General features: G+C 45.2%; 1 protein-coding gene across 2 annotated transcripts in view; it reads left to right on the top strand.

Moving 5' to 3' along the window:
* Positions 1-45: 45 nt before the first annotated feature.
* AIDA (axin interactor, dorsalization associated) overlaps positions 46-15,975 on the top strand; it is a 29,658-nt gene continuing 13,728 nt past the window's right edge. For both annotated transcript variants that reach the window (XM_030500231.1, XM_030500233.1), the window contains exons 1-4: positions 46-304; positions 4,193-4,262; positions 10,838-10,891; positions 12,805-12,859. In XM_030500231.1, coding sequence (XP_030356091.1) covers positions 195-304; positions 4,193-4,262; positions 10,838-10,891; positions 12,805-12,859 — 289 coding nt within the window. In that variant the 5' untranslated portion in view covers positions 46-194. The remainder of the gene's footprint in view (positions 305-4,192; positions 4,263-10,837; positions 10,892-12,804; positions 12,860-15,975) is intronic.

The following is a 15,975-nucleotide window of genomic DNA, read 5'->3' on the forward strand; positions in this document are numbered from 1 at the left end:
GCGCGGCTGGCGCAGCCTCCCTCCCTCCTTCGCTGGGCGGCGCTCGCCGCGTTTGGTTGTCGCGGCGGCTGGGCCGGGCAGGGCAGGGCCGGGCCGGGCTGGGCTGGGCCGGCGGCGGGCGCGGGGCTGGCGGGAGCGGCTGCCCGGCGCGGTGCCCCGGCCCGGGGTGAGCATGGTGCCCTAGTGCTGGGGCTATGTCGGAAGCGGCTCGGAGCCTCCTGCAGCGCTGGGGCGCCAGCTTCAGGAAAGGCACCGACTTCGACTCCTGGGGGCAGCTGGTGGAGGCGATCGACGAGTACCAGATGTGAGTGCGGGGCCGGGCGGAGCCCGCCGCTGCCCCGGCGGGCCTCGGGCGAGGGGACGGCGGGGGAGCGGCCCCAGGGCGGGACGGGGCAGGGCAGGGGGGCGCCGCCGGGCCTAGGCCGCGGCCCCTCACCCCTGGGGCCGGGCGGCGGGTGCCCCGCCGTGCTGTGGGGCGGAGGGCCGCGGGCCGGGCGGCCGCTGAGGCGAGGCGGGGCGGGAGGGGAAGGGGTGTCGGCTGAACCCACCGGAGCCGCCCCGCCGAGACCGGCGGTCGGTGGCGGGTGCTCGGCCGGGCGCTGCCCGCGGGCCGGGGGGCGAGGCGGGAGCCGGCCCTTGCTGGTGCGAGGGGGGCAGGCGGCTGGTGATGGGCTGCGGGGCTGGTTGGTGGAGCCCCAGGGCGCCGGTGGCCCGGGTACCCGCGGTGTCCCATGGCCCTGTACGCCTGACACCATGCTGGTGGGGAAGGGGGGGCCCGGCTGTGGCAAATGGGCCCCCGAAGCATCAGCCTTACCCAAAAAGAACCAACCAGTGTGAAAACTGGTCCATGGCACGCGTGTGTGTTCCACCCCTGAGGAAACCGGGGTGGGAGAGTGGGGACCTGGGCAGCCCCAGTTAGATTGGGTTGTGCCGGGTGGGACCGCACCGTCTGAGTCCTTTGGTATCGGTGGAGTATGGGCGCTGTAGGGGTGATGGTATCCTTAGAAACACACCTGGTAGGTTTGATCAAATGCTGCCCTCTACTATTGTGTTCACTAGGAAGATGGAAGTTATTTCCTTATGAAGTGAGTAATGCAGGCAAAGTTTATTGTGGTGAATTTTCTGGCAGAATTCTGGAGGGTTTGCACTTGTTCCCCAAGAGAGTTACCTGAGGACACACGCTCCCTTCTAGCACTATTCAAGTTACTGTGAGCACGCTGGCTTTACCCGTTCAGTTGCCATTCAGAGTAGATAGATGGCTGGCTGTGTACAGCACAGTCATGAGATGCTATAATCTCACCATTTCATTCACTCACCAGACAGGATGATGCAAGGTCTGTTATTTGCAGTTTGCTGATGGTCTTTAGAGTAGGGCAAGCTGTTACTACAAACCTTGGCACGGGGATGAGTAGTTCTCTTCCAGATCTGTATCTTGGAAGAAAAGAAAACTAATTATAGGAAAGTAGAAGAAGATATGTTTATGCGAACAGCTGTGAGGAGTCCAGGAGGATCCTAATGCAGATCTTAAGTTTAAAACTTTAATCCTAAATGTAAAACTGTCTTGGCAGTCTCAGCAGTCAGTTTCATGTCACAACATTTACAAAGAATGAAAACTCTTCACCCTTCTCATTCTGAGCTCACTTCATTGAGAATTTAAAGTCCCTAAATATTTGCAGACAGTCCAGTTTGAGAGTTGAAGTGTAACTTTTGCTCCCTTCCTCCCAGCATCACTGATGTGTGATGGGAACCAAGGGGATCTCTGTGCTCTTGCTTTACTCTGACTTTGGAGCAGTGTGATCTCTTTGTAAGAGAGCTCCTCTTGGGTAGCAGTATTGTAAGCTGCTCTTACAAGCCTTATCAGTGAGTTTCTACTGAGTAGTCAGTAGATGGACTCTGCGGTTCCAGGAGGGAGAAGATCAAAGGGTTACAGGGAGATATTTCCTAGGGAGGAGCAGAACCTTTTCAGTGTGCATATCTGCTTCTTGTAGATACAGCAGCTAAAATCAATAACAATTTCAATCTCTAAGGTGGAAGCTGCAAATAAGAAGCACAGGGCAAGATACCTGTAGCTCTGGAGAGACCTAACAGCATGGCTTGATGCTGTTGTTCCTGAGGTGGGATGCACAAGCACGTCACTGCTGCTAGTGAGGTCTATTCTGATCAGCACGAGGAGGCTGGGGAGAAGCTGCTTGCTGACACAGGAACGTTTTCCTGAATCTATGCTCGTTCATTCCACGGGTTTAATGGCTGTTGATGTAAAACACAATTATTTGCCTCCTGTGTCCAGGGGGACCTGCATCTCCTCAGGTCTTTATGTTGCTCCTTGGAAGTGCAGGAAGCGTGGTGCAAAGATTGGCCCTTGTTCATTCAGGTGCTTGCTCACATGGGAGCTCACCGAGCTGCCAGCAGTGCTTCCCCATTGAATGTCCCCATCTATGGAACTTGGTCTGATCCAGCTTTGAACAAGCTTCAAGTGGGATGCCACATGCGTGTATTTGGATTAGGGTGGGTTTTCTTTGCATTAGTGACAAATGGAAAGAGAGTTGTGTTACTGATGCTTGCAGAAAAGCTAATACTGTGATGCTGCATGTTGTGGGTGGCATGTTGCTGCTATGGTGACACGTTTTCTTAAGTTGTTCCTTTTAAATAACCTTTCTATGCGTCCTGTATATTATATGGCAGGGTGGTAGGGAATGAGTGTCTGCTTGGGTTCAGGCATATTTGTGCTTTTTGGCTTTTCTCAGCCACCATTGTTTCGCCCTTTATGAAGGGGGACAGTGCCACTGAACTGTGCAGTTACCTTGCCCTGTTTGGTTGTGTTTCACTGGTGCTACAGTGGCCTCAATCCTTGTGGCTTTTTAGGAGAGCTTACATTTAGGAAAAGCCAAGAAATAATCGAGTTGTGATTTTTGTTTCTGGCAGGCTTTGCTGGTAACCTGTTTTGGTGGATGCATCTTGGTGTATGTGTTTTATACACACAGGCACAATAAGAAATACCCCAGGCTGATGCCTGCCACTGCAGCGGTGGCAAGAAGCTGAATCCCTTTAACAGTGCAAAGTTGGGAGGTTCCAGACAGAAGTGTGCTGTGATGCCCCAGCACTGCTGCTGTCCCTGGGTTTCCCCTCCCTCTCTGCTTTGAAGAAAGTTATGATTTGCAGGGAATGGCAACAATTGCCCAGAGGTTTTGCTTGTTTAATGTTCTCCTTCCTCCCCAGTCGGAAACTGTAACTCTTCCCATAGTTTCCTTTTGCTTTCTGGAGCTGTTTGCTTACTGTTACTTTCCAAACCCCTCGGTGCTCCTGTCTCCGTGGTGAGCAGGGGTGGGGGCTCTGCTCCACATGTGATGCTGACGGGCCCGAATATGAGCTGATACACCCCGGCTTGGCCCTGTGCCTGGCTCCCAGCAGCCATCGCCTGGGATGCTCCTGGAGCCACACTGGCCTCAAACACTCCCTGTGAAGTGCATGTGGGCTTGCACCACAGTGGGTCCCCACAGGGTTATGGGTGGCTGCTATAAAGTAAGGGGATGGGCAGAGGAAAAGGGTCAGTGCTTGTAAAAGGGGCTGTTGGCTAGAAGGACCTTCTTACCTGTTCTCTCTTTGTGATATATTCTCTATGTGTAGTCTTTTCATCATCAGGGACTGTAGTGATAGGACAAGGGGTGATGGTTTAAACTAAACCAGGGCAAGTTCAGGTTACATGTAAGGAAGAAGTTCTTTACTGTGAGGGTGCTGAGGCGCTGAAACAGGTTGCCCAGGGAAGTTGTGAATGCTCCATCCTTGGCAGTGTTCAAGGCCAGGTTGGACAGAGCCTTGGGCGACATGGTCTAGTGTGAGGCGTCCCTGCCCATGGCAGGGGGTTGGAACTGGATGATCTTAAGGTCCTTTCCAACCCAAACCACTCTATGATTTTCTGCCTAATGCAGTTGCATACTTTGTCCATCTTCTGGGTTTTTTTTAGTGTGGCCTACCATGGTTATAGACACCTTTGTATAAAAAAAAACCCCAAATCCCCTAAAAACCAGAACAATAACAAAAAACAACCACCAAAGAAACAAACAAAAAAAAAAGCCACACCAAAACCTATTTGGAGCAGCAGACTGGACCTTTGGGCTGACACATTTCCTGGAGACTGGGGTGGGTGTGTTTGTGTTGTGTTCCCACTCTCCAACTTTCTTTCCCCCCCATCCAGCTTAGCAAGGCATCTACAGAAAGAGGCACAGTCTCAGCACAACAACTCGGAATTCACAGAAGATCAAAAGGTGAGTGTTTGCTCAGTCAAGAAGCTTAACTCGTAGATGGTGATGGGTATTATGGTGTTTTTCTATCTTGCCTTATGAGACCTTCTTTCCTTCCTCAGTATACGCAAACAGAACCAGAGCCCAGTGTGGCTCAAACAGTTGCTGTCATTAGATGTGGCAGATGCTCTGCTGTGTAATACTGAATGTCACGTGTGCTGGCCAGAACCCTCCAGAACCTGGGTGTTTCTTTTTTTGGGTGACCTTTTGATAACTTGCTTGTACAACATTAGCACGATTTATGGTGTGAAGGCTGAACATGAAATGTCTTGAGCTGCAGACATGGAGGGTGTGTGAGGAGGATGTTCACTTAACATGGAACACCTGACGGGGAAGGGTCTTGGCAGAATAGTCCCTAACAGTCTCCTAGAATGTTCTTTGTTTATAATCCTTCAAAATAGTGAAATTACTTTACTCCTTCCTCCCTCCCTTCAGTTGAAAAGGCTGTTTCTTGTCTCAACATCATATTCATGCAACTCTGTGACAGGATTTAAGTGGAAAATGCTAGCTGAAGTCTCACACACTTCATCATTTTCAGCAAAATAAAATCTGGTGAGATATGAGGCCCTGCTCATTTTTCATACATTGTCTAAAGGCATGTTTTTCTTGGGAATACAATTTAGAGAATCTCTGTATTTCCAGATTCCCAAGTCATAAAATCACTTGTTTGAGCAATGGCATTGCCTGAAAATTGACATTTTCTAGCCCAGAATCTCATCTATGGTAACAGGGTGCTAGAGTAATGGGATCTGTGTTTGGAAGTGTTGGTCCTGAAAACAAGCCCTGGCTACAGAAATTGGAGATGAACTTCATCTGTTTTAAGAAACTCATTGCAAAGAAATATACCTTTGTACAGAGTCTGGCCGAGGTTTGTAAGTGCCTCCTCGACATGTACCAACGAGAAAAGCAAAGAGCCAGTCTTCCGTGTTCTCTTTACCTTCTGCAAAGAAGAAAATAAGGCTTTCGGTCATCTTAAACAGTCATAATCTTGGAGAAGGATTTGATCCACCTTTCCTGAACTGAAAGCTTTGGAGCTTTGTTAATGTTGGACAGCTGTTTGCTCTTTGATTGCTTCTGCTCTCCATCCCTTGCTGGTAGCTTCCTCCACCATTCTCAGCTACAGGCATCTTTACAGCGTGTTTCCCCTCTGTGGATGCTTTTGAAAATATGGTTACTTCATGAAAGTGAAGCTATTAATCTTACTGCTGGAGGCATCATCTCCTGTGAATGTGGGAACCAGAACCACACAGGGCTTTGCTTCCAGATGTTCCCTGAATCTTGTGGAAAGGACCTTGGACCAGATTGTGGAAGTGAGTGAGGTCAGCCACGAGGGAAGGCCTGGGGGGCTCAGGAAGCAGAGATAACTGACCTCAGATGTTACATGTGCAACTGCAATCATGTCTTAAGATGACAGTCTTTTGTAAAGAAAAATGCATGGCTGTTTTGAATCCTTACAGGGCAATGGCTGGTTCTAAAGCTGACACAGAAGAGGTTGACGTTTCTATCTCGTGCTTATTTGCAGATCAGTGAGGGGCTGATGCACTCAAACTTTGTGCCTGGTTATCAAACGGTGGTGCCTATTTCATTAGCCACATACACAGCCGGATTCCCCAACATTTTGTTGAGAGAATATTCTCTTTCCCTCTCCTACCATGAGGAATTCTAGTCACCAGGAAAATAAGTCTTGCTATTGCTTTGAAAGGAGCATTTAAAAATCTTTTACCTTGATGCTAAGCTCCTTGCTGTTCTGGGTTTCCCTATTTCTGCAGGAGCTCAGCCAGTACAATCTAGTGATCATGACCAATTACTATCATTGCAAGTATCATTTACTTGACATGGAGGAGTAAAATTTAGCACACTTCTGGGTTTTCTGTTTGGTATTTGATACACTTCTGTTTGGTTAAATCTTCTCTTGCCACCCTTCAAATACTTCTACATACCAAACCAGCTACCTTTGCTCAACTAAGTTCCTGCCAATGCATGCTATTCCAGCACGCTGTTTCCTCCTGGTTCCTAATATCTAGTCTTTCTGAGGTTCTGTGTGTCATATAAGAGCCACCTCTTTAATTCTGACCAGTGTAAAAGAGCTTGTCATCTTTCGGGTTTGCTTATCTGGTATTACTGACCAGGAGTGTGCACAGAATTCTGTAGGCTGGAGAAGGCAAGGCTGTGAGGCCAAATATCATTTCCAGCTGCTTGATCTACCCTCGCTTCAGTCTTTGTGTAGATTTACAGTTAGCTGTTGTCCATAGGACCATACGTACTGTGACACTGTCATTGTCTCTCTTACTCTGTGGAGAAGATGGATTTCAGCAGTGATTCCTCTGTACCAAGGCAAAACTACGAGCTTTACAGCTACAGGGAAAGGCCAAGGCGAGGTTCAGATCCTCAGCCCCATCTGTCTGTATAAACTTTTACCATGTTTGGGTTTATTTCATGCACCACAGGTGGTGTTCCAGTGCAGATATGGCCACACCACAATTGATGGTGCATTACTTGCTAATGTAATCATGCTATATGTTAATCTAACAACACTTGACAGATACCACCAATTTCTTTCCTAGGCACACTGTGAGCCAGTTATCATTTATCTTATAATAAATGTGGTGTTTATGGTAAGAATTCAGACTTTTTAATACTGGTACCTTGCCTTTTTGCTGTCAATGTGGAGAGTCTGTTTTGAAACACTGTATGCTGCTTCCCTTGATAGAGCAGTCTTTGGAATTGCTGTTCATTCCTGGATTTTCGTTTTCTGAGGGGTTATACTCGTTTTCTGAGTAGATATAAGTTGTCTTATATTTACTGCTGGATATAATTCTGGAGTTCTAGTCCTTAGGGAAGGCTCTGTCTTGACTTGGGTAACTGACAGTGCTGGAGTCTTCCTTAGTGAATGTGAATGTTGTTGAAGAATTTCTCTGCCGATAAATGCTGTAAAGAACAAATGATTGTGTTTCAATCTAGTCACCCTTTCAGGAGGCTGTGCCACAGTTTCACTACTTAGAAGCTGCATGTATAAAAGACTGACAGATACAGTTACTGGTGGATTTGCCCCACTCTTACCCTCCGCATCCTGCTGTTCTTTATTTTACCTTGATTCTCTAACAAAATCCCATCTTCATTCATGATCAACCACTGTATTTTGCTACATGAATTGTTCCAGTTAGGTTTGGCCATGGTTTTCCGCTTGCCTCCAGCTATAGTTACTCTCACCCAGTTCTCTATGCAGTCAATTTGACCTTTCAAGCCCTCTTCTAACCGCAGTTGTTGCTTCTCGTGTAAATGTTTTTGTGCTGGGCTGCATTTTCTTCGGTACTAGAAAATCATGCGCTGCTTTATGCAATGGTAACTCACTGAAATAAGAGCACTGTTGAACACTCTTAGCATGATTCATTAAACTACTGGTCTCCTAACAGCCTAGACCTCTCTTTAAAGCCAAACTCCGCTCTGGCTCTGTATTTATGCAAACATCTTTGACTGCATTACAGTTAGCACAGTCATTACTCACACGACTGCACTGAAGAAACCTTGACTATGAGATCAACTGACTTTTTTTTCCCCTTTCTAATCACGAGTTTACATAAAACTGAATCTTAACTATTGTAAACTAGCAACGTTAATTATGGCTTCGGTCTTTCTCAGGAGATGCAGGATGTTTTCCCTGCTTCAAAAAGGAGCCTCCGCATGGGACAGTTGCAGCTGAAAATGATAGCAGCGTTCAGCTGCAGTTTTAACTTTTGGGCTGGGTGTGGTCCCTTAAAAAAATAGTTATGAATAATGCCTGCTGGGAGCTTGCCATGTTTCAATAGATTCCATATAAAACCTATTCTTTACTATTTTAAGACTTCCAAACTCTCTTCAATTAATGTGTTTCTAGAGGCATTAGTGCCCTTCAGCCCCCAGGAGCCAGAGGACACACATTTTTGTATTGCTGTTTGTCCTGATAGGAGGTACCTAGTTCAGGCAGTTTTAGGAATACACAGTTCTGAATCTGCAGGAGAGGGAGCAGGGGTGTTGCTGAGCTTATCAGTGTACTGACAAAGGAGCTAGGGGTTGAACAGTGCTTCTTGAGACCTCGTTTACAGCTTGGGTTTAGTGCTCTGCATGTGAGAGCAGGAGGGGAAGAGGCACTTGAAAATCTGTTTCCATGTTCTGAATCCATGCTGGGGCACCCTGGGAACTTGTAGCCCTCTATGTGGTGCAGAGGGGGAATGGGCATGCTCTTTGCTCAGCAGTCAACACCCAAACCATCCAAACAGCTGGGCTTTTGCAAATGTTAGAGCTGTAGTCAAACCTCAGAGATTTCCCGTCCCTTCCCTGGGGAAGCGCTGGATTCCTTTCTTTTACCCATTACTTCACACCTTCCTCTTTAAGATTCTACCTTTGCTGCAAACGTATCTTTCCAGATGTTCTCAAATAGAAAAAGGAATTCCTTTTGTTACACTGCAGCTGATTAGACAGACATAGTGCGTTCTCACCCTACTGACTGAGAATCTGCTTCTCTAGTACTACCTGGTGTCTTCCCATCCAGCCTGAAGGTACATGTAGATCCACAACACCCATATGTGGGTCTGAAAGTGTCAAAATGAATCCAGGATTGTACATACTCCTTTCTTTTTCAAAAGTCTGGGGGTTTCCAAGCTCTGCTGGAGATCCAGCCATGAATCTCTGTTATGTAGCAGGATTTATTTTGGACCGGTAGAAGTTCAGTGACTGAACCTAGACTACAAAATGAACCTCCACAGAAATGGAGCTGTGGTATTGGAGCCTGTAGTATTTTTACTCTGCCGTGTTGCATGCAAGCATACAGCCATGGTGCTCTGTATTAAAATTCCCAAACAGCACACTGGCAGAGAAGAAAACAGTATGTGTCCTGTGCTGGTAAGCATCATTCCCTGCTTTCCTGGAAGGTGCTCAAAAGAACTAGATTTCTCTAAGACCTCCATGCAATCAACAGTATATAAACTGTGAGGATGTAAAATTGTGTTGTAACAGAGTGTTTAAGACAAGGGGGGTTACCAGCTGGGGAGAAATGGCTTTGAAAGCTGTGAGAGCCTGTGGTGGCAGATGAAAATCAGGTGTCTGAGGCTTTTACACGCTTCAGCTGTTGGCTTTGCCCTTGAGGTATTGGTGTCTGATCTGCTTATGATTCAGCTCCTGAACTCTTTCAACTTTCAGTGTGGCATAAGGTGAAGTGCAACTGGAGGCACTTAGCTTTTAGCACAGCCTGTTGGAACGAGGGGCGGCTGACTGAGAAGGGGGTTGTGACATCCCTGCAAGGAGAGTCAGGGCAGATGGCTGGGAGAGCATGTCTCATTTTTATCTGCTGCTGCAAACCTCTTGGAGCCCTAAAATATAACCCTCCTTTAAAAGGAAGGTTTGGCTTTTGGCTGATATCTCACAGATGCCCACACTCTTGAATTCTTCGATGCTAGAGTTAAGCTCTAGGAAACCTTCCCTTCCCTTTGCATCCAGCCTGAGGGGGGAGCTGGTTTTATACTACCTGATTTAAAAGAGAATGAGTTACAGGTGCGTATTTCAACTTTAATCTTCCTTTCGGGGGGAAAACTCATTTTGAAAATAAGCTGCCTTTCTTTGTAGCTGCATTGTTGCTGTTTTTCTTGCCCTATAAACGTTCCACAGAGCATTTTGAATGATATTTTGCCCTTAGCTCTGCAGATAGTCACAGTTTTTCTTCACTAAAATCTTTTAGTTGATGAACAAACACGTGATGGTCAGGCAAGGTAAAATATGCCTTGCAGTTGTGCCTTCTTGATGTCTATTATCGAAGTCTTAACTCCTCCTTTCAGCTGGTAGTAATAGAAACAAATGTGACTGTTGCTGGAGCTTCTTATTTTGGGAGAAATAAAAGCTGAAGTAGCACTGTCTTCAAAGTAAAGCTGCTAGCAACGGGCTATTTTGAAGCCCTTCCTTCTTCTACATCTTTAAATGAATATGAGGAATGACTTCCCAGTTCTACTCGGAGATATTTTAGGTAGCTGACAAGTTTGGATCAATAGATCTCATGCTTCACCCAGTTGAGATCTCTGTAAAGCTGCAAAAATAGAAAGTTGGGAAAATAATCTGCCTTTATACTTCCTCTCCCACCGAAACCTACAACAGTGGCCTGTGTTTCAGTGCCGAGATACTGCCTTCTGTAACCTCTGAGGAGGGGTGACTTGGTCTGCTGTGGGCCTGATAGAGGAACTGGAGGCATAGCTCCTGTAAGGGCAAATTAGAACACGCCACTTGGGTTCTCAGCAGGTAATACACTGGTTAGTTTGGATGTTTGTGGGTTTTCTCTCCCCTGTCACTTCAGAGCAGTTGAGTTTCTAAACGGTTTATGCGGTGGGAGGCATCCTTACAGGTTCTGCTGAGTGAATTTTTGCTTGTGTACAAAAAAGCTTTTGATACTGAATAATGGACCTGAAATGTTTGCAAGAAAAGGCAATTGTTGGTATTTATATTTGTTTATGAAATGTGAATATGGAAGAATACAGTTTCTGTACTGAATTAGTAATATATTTTGTTTTTCCTTTCAGAAAACCATAGCTAAAATTGCAACATGCTTGGAACTGAGAAGTGCAGCTTTACAGGTATAGCTCTTTTTTCCTATGTGACTTCATACTTCAGTGATAGGTAACTTTAGAGCTGTTTAAAGCTAGTTTAGGCTCTTCAGACCCTTGCACTAATTCTGCCTAATTCAGAGTGACCCTTGCACTAAAACTCGAATCAAAATAGAGCATGAGGAAGCATGTGTGTGTAGAATAAAAACTACTCTTGTAGCAGCCATGAAAACGGGCAGGTCTATATAGGCAGATGTGTGAAAATAGTGATTTAGAGGCTATTTTTTGGTCTTCTTTTTCTGGACTGAAAGTAGGTCTCATGGAAGTGAATTTCTTTTTCTCTCAGCACAATCTTATCCCCAGAACAAAAGGGAAGTGAGTCAAATTTCCAGAAGAGTGTGGATGGGGAGGGATGAATCAGCTGAAGCGATGTTTGGTTTACTGGATTACCTCTTTACCAACAAAGAGTGGTGGCAGGCAAATTTTACATCAGGTTACTCACAGCAGTGCTCCTGAGTTCCTCACGTTGCTGTACAAGGTGCAGCAGCTCCATTGTGCTGCCTTCAGTTGCCTGAGAAGCCGGGATGCAGGGATGATTTAGGCAGGATGCTGGAGGTGGACTGATGAGGTGGGGGCTGAGCAGTGTTGAGGCCGTGCAGGGTTTGAAGGATTATTTGGGTAGCTCTTCCTGTCTCTATTTTGATCTAAGCTGGGGTGTTTGAGCAGCATTGCACTTGTTCTGAGTCACTGTGACAAGGGCAGGCGTGTTCTGTTGTGGGACAGCTTCGTGGGTCAGGTCTCGGAGCAACAGCAGAAGATGCAGCAATGTCATAAGCTGCCCCAGTGAAGAGATGATGTGTTGCAAGAGCAGCCTTCCTTGCTGTTGGTTCCTCAGCTGTAACTCCAGGATTTTATAACCTTGTGTGAGGGTACTAAAACTTCTCATCCACTTCGCTTTGGCAAGTATTTTACTTGTTAGAGATTAAAGCAGTTGAGCGTGATCATCTTTTCCCATTCTTACAGTATGGGTACAGCTGCTTTACTGTCCTTCTGGAGTCTTGCAGCAGGTCCCTAGTGGCACTTAGGCAAAATCAAGGAAAAAACCCAATTGGGCCTTAAAGAAACATTGACAACAGTGGGTAATCTTAAGAGATGCCAAGGGTGCAATGACACAATAGGTAAGACCTGACCCTCTGCCTAAAATAGGATGGGCAGTGCCAATCCGCTAACTTGCAGCACTTCTTTTATGCTAGCTCTGCCACTTTTCATCTCAGAATAGGCTACTCCAGCTTTCCAAACTGTCAGTGAACTACCTCAGAATGAAAGATTACAGACTTCTCTGTGGAGTTAGTCAAACAGGTTTACTGAGAAGCAGACGTGCTACAGACAATAAGGAAACTGCATCTACAGAGTTGGAGAAAGGGGAGATGGGAAGCCCTCTTCCATGTGCAGTGAGCTCTTAGCTGGGTGTTTTGTCAAGCTTATCCTATATACTGTGCTTTCTACCCGTGTTAGGCTGTTGGATGTGTCTTGAATTGTGAATGCTCCTGTTGGAGCATCACTTTGCAGTGCAGTCTTACAGCTGATCTTGCTTCAGAACAACTTGGCTGGGGAAGAATTAGAGCAGGTCCCTCTATCTTAATGTTTCTGTGTGTAGTCAGTATGAAAGAGCAACAAGCTGCTTTAAAAACAGTTATCTTGCATTAGAGCTTGAAACATGGGATAGGTTTGTTCTCACTGAGTGAGAAGTAATGTACTTTCTGTCTCGCCTGTGAACCTAGCCTGTGTTGGGGAGATGTTTGGGACTCTTTAGGACGTAGCTTTGAAGTAACGTGGTACACTGGAACAACAGAAGCACCTTGCATGCTTGTTCTAACGTATGGTAGCTCTGTCTGAGGGGAAGGTGTGCACTAAGATCTAACTCTTTCTTTGTAATGTCCTAGTCCACCCAATCACAGGATGAATTTAAGCTCGAGGATCTGAAGAAGTTGGAACCAAGTAAGTAGTACCTGTGTATTTTAAGTGAATGACATTTATCATTATAGTGGAAAATACAACAGCAGCATGAATACCAACTGACCACAACATGGTTCGACGGTAACACTGGTTTAGGTGGTTCTTCCAAATATCTGTTACTACATAGACAAAATCTGATGTATATTAAAGAATGTAATGAGGATAATTTCAAAGTGTAGTAGTCCTAATGTTTCAGATGATGTATTCAGCTTTATTCTCAAATCAATAATTCTTTGGCTGCTGCTGAGTTTTGCACACAGTAGTAATTTCAGCTGTCAGTAGTACAGTACATGATCAGCTGGAAAATCGACCTGCATGTTTCTTATTTGAACTGACTTTCAAGACTTTGTGGTCTTCCTCCTTGCAGCATGAAACTTGTTTTCTCATCTGAAAAGATTTAACTTGTGCTCATAGCAGCCAATCACCTGTCACCTAGCACTGCAATGCCACCAGACTAAGCAGGTTAAGAGGATGTGAGTCAGTCTTTGAAGGGGTTTGTGTGATGTTGGTTTTTCCCAACTGCTCCTGGGTCAGTTCTTGCTATGTCAGTCCAGAAAAAACTTCTTCATGTAGGAAGTATCTATTTATCTATCTGCTGCATTTTCCTTTCCATAACACTGGCTGCTTTGTTCTCAAAGCATCCTTATGATCAGAACTTTCACATCTAAGTAATATTATCCTGAATGCTAACGTTTCTGCAATTTTGGGGGACCAGGATATGTGGAAAAGCTGCTTTCATGCTGGCAAAGCTGAGTTTATTTTGCTCCTGTCACAACTGTATCATTAAGGGGGATGTTGGTGATAAATGTGATGGGCAGGCAAGTATTTCCACTTCATAAATAAGCTGAGCTTCTCTGCACTTCCATTCTCTAAGTAACTGGCACAGGATCCCACAGGATCAAGAAGCAGGGCATTGAACTGAACTTCCTAATGTCTCTTACCAAAACAGTCCAAATACTTTCAAACTATTCCCTGAAAATGGAAAGGTATGTTACGAGATGTCTATGTCACTGAAGGCCTTAACTCAGGAAAGGGTTTAACGATGTGTTGGAAGTGTTAAGTCTTTCTCAATCTACATATTGCATGTCTGGCCTCTGCACCCTCTGGTTTGGCATTATTTTGTATAGATACTCCTGCTCCCTGTTTACAAAGTATTTAAGATGTTGTCATTATTTGATGACTGCGGATTTCACACTCCATTGTGCAAATGCCCTCTGAGTGACTGAATGATGGAAGGGGGAGAAGGAATCATGTTTTAATCGATCAAACTGTTCTACAAATCAAAAGTGACTATTGAAGGTTTCAGTCAGAATTTACATTCTGCCAACAGACATAAAGCTTCCCTTGAAATGCCTCCTTTTCTTACAAGCCAGCATGTCCATCACAGAGCAGCAGTCCTGTTGCTTATCTTGCCCTCCATCAGAGAATTGATTTTTAGCTGTCACAAAACCTGCTGAACAGTGTGAAGTGCATCCAGCCCATGCCTCATACAACAGGAAACTATATTAAAACTGAGGGAGAGTGTGTGGCCATCGGTTTTCAAAGACACTGACTTATTTTCCTTGGAGGAGAACGGGTGCTTCCACGACAACAATTGAACATTGATGTTCTTAATGCTGCTGTCTGACTGGGATTGTTCCGGCCTCTTTCTCTCTGAATCATGCCTTTGTTTTGTGGGTTTTAAGTATATCTTGAATAGAGTAAATCTTAATCAGGCCAACACCAAGCATTTTATAAAATACACTGTGAAGTGTTTTCATTTATGTGTTGTCAATTTGCTCTTGTGTTCCACTAGAAAAAGCTTAAAAATAAATCTGGGCTGGCAATGCAAAGAAGTGATTCCTTTGTTAGGGCAAACCAATCCGTTAGGGTGGAACAAAAACAGCTATTCACACCATTTGGCTTGTTTTAATTACTTTTGTGCCTGAAGCTGTCAAAATGGCTGAGAAATTTGGTTTGGGTGGTGTTTATAACAACCACAGCCCTTAGTTTTAACTTTCTTTATGTGTCTTGCATTGTCAAGTCCTAACTTTTCCTATTAAATTGCATTTCACGCTGCTTGGAACGTGAAGCAGTTGGCTAGTTCTGTTTGTTTATAGGATTTGTCACTGACTCTTTTGTGCTAGAAGAGAATATAGGAGGGTCTATACATTCAAACAGTTCTTTTGAGACTACGCTGTGTGAAATCATGGCTAACACACTGGATCTCACAAGTCCTGTTGTGAAAGCTTCTACCGGGGTTGTTACACACATTTCAGATGGGTAGGCTGGGATGTCCCATGGGCCTGTGTTTGTGTGGGTAATTCTAGGCACTAAGTTACTAGTTTCAAACTCCATATATGTGTTATAAGAGATGCAGGGTTGTACTGGGGAGCCTGGTATGTGACTTATTTTGTGTTGTCTATTTAAAAAAGCATAAATCAGTGCAAGTATCATAGGCTTGTATCATATCACTAAAAATGTAAGTGGACAGTGGTCTTTATCGAGTTAGCATGTGCTGGTGTTGATAATCTCAGTTAAAAACTTTCAAGAGCTGTTAAAATCAATGTGATGTTGCCCAGCACCACTAAAGAACAGGCAGCTTCAGCACGAGAGCCTGCAGAACAGTATTTGAAATAGATTCCTCTTGGAAAAGCAACATAACTGGAGGCCACGATGCTGGGATCTGCCCATTAGTTACACACGTGGAGAACTCTGTGAATCATATTCTCAGCAGCACAGAGGGGAAGTGATTTTTCTCCCAGAGGTGATGTGTGGTTTTAAAGCAAAAAAGCCCAAGCCAACCTCTTAACACTTGGGTGTCTTACACAGTGTTGCAAGGGAGATTCCTGTTCGTTGTAACCTAATGGGGTTTTTCTGTGATCTGGTTATTTTTATCTAAACCAGCTGAAACTCTCCCCTGTGATAGATGCAAAGAGGATTTTCCTTGACCTTAAAGGAAGATTGTTAGTGTTGCTGTTTTATTGCTTTGCTTTTCCTTAGTGGCTTTGAGCAAGCATTTCACCAGGCTGAGTGCTGTAGATCTACTTCTTACCCTGCTGATGTTTAAAGCAGCACTTTAGTAAATCGCCCTATTACAACTTGGCAGAATGATTTGC

This window comes from Strigops habroptila, chromosome 10 (genome assembly GCF_004027225.2).
Source record: "Strigops habroptila isolate Jane chromosome 10, bStrHab1.2.pri, whole genome shotgun sequence".
In the NCBI taxonomy this organism is placed as follows: domain Eukaryota; kingdom Metazoa; phylum Chordata; class Aves; order Psittaciformes; family Psittacidae; genus Strigops; species Strigops habroptila.